The sequence below is a fragment of the Capra hircus genome, chromosome 2, assembly GCF_001704415.2.
Source record: "Capra hircus breed San Clemente chromosome 2, ASM170441v1, whole genome shotgun sequence".
NCBI classification, from domain to species: Eukaryota; Metazoa; Chordata; class Mammalia; order Artiodactyla; family Bovidae; genus Capra; species Capra hircus.
In genome coordinates, this window is record NC_030809.1 from 117,034,501 (window position 1) to 117,040,766 (window position 6,266).

Consider the following 6,266-nt stretch of genomic DNA (forward strand, 5'->3'; position numbering starts at 1 on the left):
CATAACCATCAGCTGGATAAATGGTACTAGCTCAGATAACAGACTGCTGCTAAGTTGCTTCAGTCGTGTCCGACTCTGTGTGACCCCAGAGATGGCAGCCCACCAGGCTCCCCTGTCCCTGGGAATCTCCGGACAAGAACACTGGAGTGGGTTGCCATTTCCTTCTCCAGTGCATGAAAGTGAAAAGTGAAAGGGAAGTTGCTCAGTAGTGTCCAACTCTTCACAACCCCATGGACTGCAGCCTACCAGGCTCCTCCATCCATGGGATTTTCCAGGCAAGAGTACTGGAGTGGGGTGCCATCGCCTTCTCCGATAACAGACTAAATATGACATTATTTCAAGCCCATGCAGAATTCACAATGAGCCAAATTCTCAGACAGATATAGAATTTCAGTACCCAAAGTTGTCATGCTACACAATTATTCTCAGCATGCTTCATCTGGGTACCATTAGTTTTTTCCTCCCTAAAGATTAAAAAAAAAATTATTATAGTAGGAATTCCTACTGTTCATTGAAAGCTATTAGGTTGAACCATGGGAACTGCTGTTTTTGTAGGCTGAAAACTTTTAAAATCAGCAATTTCATATGGTTCAACCTAATGTTGTTGACTTTTTCTAAACCAGGTTAAGTGGCCATGCCAGTCACTTTTATGAAGAACAAAGGTATAAGGGGTGGAGGAAACAAATAATAAAGCTCTTGTAGCTTGTATTAAATGGCATAAGGTTTCAGAATCATTGATAACATTTTATGGTATGAGTAGAAGACTTTGATGGGGTGACTGGAATAGAATATTTTTTTTGTAGAATATTTTTCTTTTTCCAAGAGGTTACAACATAAAAACAAAGTCCAGTATTAATGTGTCCTAAGTAGAAACAAGAATTAAGAACCAAGTTTTAAGGGTATCTTAGAACTTTATTAATAAGTGTTATTAATCAGTTAAAGAAAAGAGTAACATCATATATTCAAATTATTAACAAATAGACAAAAGAAAACCATGAAAATTTATCAGTTGTTTATTGTCTCCACACCACAGCACCATAGTTTTGTTATGGTATAATTTCCTACTAAATCTTGCAGGTTAAAAAAAAAAATTGGGATATAAAGAATTTTTGTTAAAGAAAGCATTACAAAAAAAAAAAAGAAAGCATTACAATTGTATTGGAAAATTCTGCCAAGACATACTAAAATCTATGCAAAACATATGCATTACAAATTAATGTTACTCAAAGATAAATTGTTGGGAGTATAACATGAAATCTTTGAGATTATTATTAATCTCCAGATGTCCTACACATTAACTGAGTTCTGGACTTGACAGTGCTTGGTCCCTGGAGGATATAATCTTCTCGTGCAGGATATTTTCAGAGCAGAGCAAAACACAAAAGATACAAAGGAGAGGAGATGTAGGCATTACAAATACTATTAGACACATTTCCCCATTCACTTTTGAATTTTTCATAAATCTTTCTAAGGTTCAAGTTCTTTTTATTATAATCCTTTTGTGATGTTTCTCAAAAGATACATCTAAATTATTTTCATTATAATTTTCAAGTGTACAAATTTCAATGTACAACAAATGTGAAAACACCAAAGAACAAAGATAAAAGAGTTGCAAATATATAAAGTTAACAGAGCCATTTTGATAAAAGCCATCATTAGACATTACTACATATTCCAGTCTATAATCTCATAAATCAAAGCTTTTAGCTCTCTGGATTCATATGTGACTGTATTCTTTCCAGTATGCATTCTTTCGTCTTCCAGGGGTTGCTCAATAACAGCAGGTATGTTCCTCCCATAAAGTTCGCAGTGTTCTAGAAACTGAACACATTCTTGAATGACACTGTCACGAAGTACAATCATATGTTTTGACATGTTTTCTAATAATGACAGGAAGCATCTTTTGGCATAATACCACGTATCAGTTCCTAGTTTTTTATTATAAGGTTCCAAGCTTTTGATAACCCGGGAAATACCAAAGTCATAATTTCCTTTGGCACAATAAAGTGTCCCTATCACCAAATTCACAATGCAGAAATGGTAGATTTTCTTATCTGGGTCATCATAGGAGAGCTGCTCTTCCTCTTTTTCAATCTTCCTCATCAACTCCTCAGCTTCTTCATTTTGACTTGTCATAATATATGAAACACACAGGTTGGCCAGCACAATAGCACTGACTTTCAGGATGTTGTCATAATGCTTCTTGACTATGGGTTCATAAAAACCTATGGCTTCTTTGTATTTGTTTTCCTGCATGAACAGAACATGAGCCACATTCAGCTTCCACACATCGTGGTCATTACAGAATTCCACAGATTTGCGGAAGATCTTTTCTACCATTGGGTAATTTTCAAGGTTCCAATAGATTTTGGCCTGGGCCATCAACACAGGAATGTACTTCTCAAGGGTTTCATCATATTCATTCTCTGCCTTTTTGATAGCTTCATCATCTTTATTGTGTCTTGCTTCCTGCACTTGTTTGGTGAGTCTCCTGAGCTGTTCAGTCAGCATCCCTGCTAGGCCATCAAGCTTAACGAAAGCCTCCTCAGGAGCTGTCTGGCAAGTGATCATGGCATCCAAGAAGTCATAGAGATAAGGTGTGAGGAACTTGTAAGTCAAATGGGCATTCTCTGCCAGGACATCTGCTGCCAGGTCAAAATACTCATATTTACAGTAGAGCAGCAACAGGTTGCCAAAGGTCTCTGGAGGAAAGGGGATCTGCTGGAGCAAAAACTGTAGTTTTTCAAACCCTTCTGTGGGCCTGGCATCCATGTTCATTAGCGCCTGATTGTGCAGGGTCACGGGGTCTAACTCCTCCTCTGCCCTTGGTGGCATGTCAGTGAGGGTTTCCTGGGCCGCCTCATAGTTTCTCAGTTGGTATTCTATGGCAGCCTTGAGGTTGAAGGCTTCCACCAGAGCAGTCTGGTGAAGGACTAAGGTGTTGCCAACACTTCGAACATCAATGCCTTCAGTGGTCATGCCCACACCCAGCTCTGGGTGCTGGCGGATACCATGTTCAATAATTTCCACGATATGCTTTAGGGCGGATGCATACTGTCGGCTGCTGAAATAGGCCAAAGCCAGATTGTAGGAAAGATCAGGCCGGTAGCCTGAAGCCTGCAGGGCCGCAGAGAACTTGGAACAAGCGGCTTCATAATGTCCCTCCTTGTAGAGCAAACAACCCAGATTGACCTGGCCATCCAGCTCGTTCTCGCCCCCGCTGTCTTCTCCTCCTTCACTCAGTAGCTGCTCCACCAGGCTCCTTGCCCCAGGCAGGTCGCCCTCGCTGTATTTGATCGCGGCTTGGAGACGGAGGACCCGGTTGTGGTAGGCGGGGTTGTCCAGGAGGAGAAAGGACACGCGGGTGGCCTCTGGGTAGAGGCAGGCCTTGTACAGGGCCTGCGCCTGGTACAGGCGGTACTGCTCCAGCTCCGGGTGCAGTTGGCGCAGTTGCTCATAGCACTCGGCAGCCAGCGCGAACTCCTGTAGGCGGTAGTAGCAGTAGCCCAGCAGCGACAGCCCAGCGCGGCTTCTCGGGCTCCGCTGGAGCTCTCCGCCCAGCAGCTGCACGGCCTCGGAGTACCGGGCATCCCGGATGAGCCGGTACACAACCGCGGTGAACTCCCCGTCGGGGATGGGCTCACCGCCCAGCCCCGCCATAACTGCCTCCGCGGCTGTGCATCCCAGTTACCAAGGCAACATGCCAACCGGAAACGGAAAACTGTTTTGTCCGGATATTACTTGGCAACGGGAAAACTGCGTAAGGAATATAAAAGAATCACTGAAGTGAATTTTTAAACTACTGTATTAGTCCCCGAGAACTCCGGGCTGCGGAGGTGGTGAGTCACGCACGATACATCAAAGGCCTCGAGGCAGTTCCGAAACGGAAACTCTACTTCCCGGCAGGCACTGGTCCGATCGCGCTGGCGTCGGGACGTGCAGCGCTGCATGCTGGGAGGCGTAGTCTCTGCAGGACGGACCCTCTTGCCTTCCATTAGTGTTGTTGATTAAAGTTGCTGGCCGGCTTTTGTGTCACCTGTCTCTGGCTGGGGGAAGAAAGGTTTGCGATCTGAAGCCCCTTACGTTTTTAGCCTTATACACTTTGCAATATATACTCATCGTGTCGTTTCACGGTTAGTTTTTATAATTTAATGAGAAGAAAAGGTGGACTATCTCTTCGGAATTCTTTTGGAATTAGAGTAGCTTCTCTTTTTAAGCTGCCTTGGCACACTTTCTAAGTAATATGCAGTAGATAATAATTCTTATTTTTGTCGTTTCCGCAAGTTAACGATGGGCAATGGTTTTTTGAATATTATCTGGTATTGGAAGACGTTCAATTTTAGATCCAGGTGTTCCCTCCGCCCTCCACAAAGAACAGTTATTACTGAGTAGATGTTAGTGTTTAATCTTGGTCATATCTATTGGTCTGGCTCCCCAACTTTCACTACATGTAAGAAACCAATCTTCCTCAATCCCCCTACGTCTCCATTGATCATGATCTACGTTGGTCTATCCAGTACCAAAGTAAACAGTGTACAAATAAAATCATGTCTTTCCTGTATACTTAAAGAGTCAATCAAGTCCTTTTGCTGCCCATAACATCTTTTCTGTGTATAAATTCCAGTGCCACCACTAACCATACTGTATTGCCCTCAGACAATTGATGTACCTTATTTCTAATCTTAATCACCACATGTCTTCTCTTTATTACATGGTACAGAATCTGTGTACTAGAAAGTTGTAAAGAATTTTCTCAAGACCACACAGCAAAAAAAAAATTTTTTTTGAGCAAAGAATTTGGTTAAGAGCACACAGCAGTGTTGCCATGATATTCAGCAGCTAGTTTCAGTAGGAAATAGTGACTATTTGTAACTTATTCCATATATTTCCTATAGATGAGTTTATAAAGGCCCTGTGTTTGGTGCCACATTGTGTGCTGGAAAAGTAGTGTCTTTTTTCCTTCCATTAAAACAACCAATCAAGTTGGTGTGTGCAATAGACATTTGAACTTCCATATCTGAATTGTAGCTGTGAGCAGGTGTTAGAAAGAAACTAATGGGGGTGGTATAGTTCCTAGTCACCTAGTACAGCTGGCAGGAGACATTGCTTATATCCTAAAGCAATTGAATTTCTGTGCTCTTTCGGCTTTCCTTGCTGAGAAATTGACAAGATTTCTGTTCTTCTGGGTGGGACCAGGCAAGAAACCTTCCACTTAATGATACTGAGAAAAGGACAAACTGTACCCATTTCAGATGGGTTGAATAGCATTCTGGCCCACCTAAGATCCCCAGAGAAAGCAATGGATAAGGTCCACTATAACTGTACTCTGAGTCTTCTTTAAACTCAATTTCTGGTTACAGCCTTTTCGGGCCTTCAAGCCAGGGAGGTGCTTGGGCTGAGAGATGCTTGCTAGTGCTGCTCAGTAATCCAGGAGTGGGCTGGGTGGCTGGGGGAGGGTCTTCACCTTTATGACTACCTGACTATACTTGTCCCTTGGAAACTCAAGCTCAGTATTAACATTTTAAAATCCTTTTGTGTAATCTGATACTTTGGGTGAGGTGCTATTGAATATGGAAATAAGAAATTATCATTTGTATCTTTAATCAAGCAGTCTGATTTTCAGGGTTGTATTTGCATCATGAAAGCATTCACCTTCAAATGCCTCTTGGGAATGGAAGCAAAATAGAAGGCCTCTGCTCTCCCCTAGACTTCTCCCATCCCTACAGGCAGGGACCCCTTTTTGTGCTGGTACCTGTCTGTGAGCATGGCTGCTGAAGTGGGCAGGAGGGAAGCCGTTCTTCCTCCTTATTTCATGTGCTGCTGCTCCTGAGGCCTGGCTTGAAAAAAGCAGGACATTCGGCTTAGACAGATGGAGGGCAGGGTCATTTTCAAAATGAAATGAGTGCACAAATCACACTGTGAAATTGGCATGACCATGCCTGCTGCTGTGATAGACCGACTTTTATTTAGTCTATGACAGGCAGTTGGGGAATAGATTAGGTTTTGGGGGGGTGGGGGATGGTGAAAGAAGGCCCTTTAATTAATGATAGAAATTCTGGAAAGCAATAAATGGGGCGGGATATTATAAAATGTCATAAAGGATCATTTTGTTTCCAAGACAATCTTGGAAAGCTGGAGCATGTATCAAAAAGTTAGTGTATTGTACCATTTCTAGCAATAAGAAAGCATTTGGTGGTTGCAGTAAAAAGAGTTAGTGCTTTGTTGAAAGGAATTAGACTTTAGGAAAATGGTGTTGGACTTAGGGT

At 42.4% G+C, this 6,266-nt stretch overlaps 1 protein-coding gene across 1 annotated transcript; it reads right to left on the minus strand.

The window, feature by feature from the left end:
- LOC102184291 (tetratricopeptide repeat protein 30A) lies at positions 892 to 4,022 on the minus strand. The gene has a single exon (XM_013968647.2). It carries the CDS (start codon positions 3,658 to 3,660, stop codon positions 1,666 to 1,668), a length of 1,995 nt encoding a protein of 664 aa, XP_013824101.2. The 5' UTR covers positions 3,661 to 4,022; the 3' UTR covers positions 892 to 1,665.

What these genes read in the sequence shown, in the direction of transcription:
- LOC102184291 (XM_013968647.2), bottom strand. Translation starts at nt 3,660, where the DNA reads ATGGCGGGGCTGGGCGGTGAGCCCATCCCCGACGGGGAGTTCACCGCG.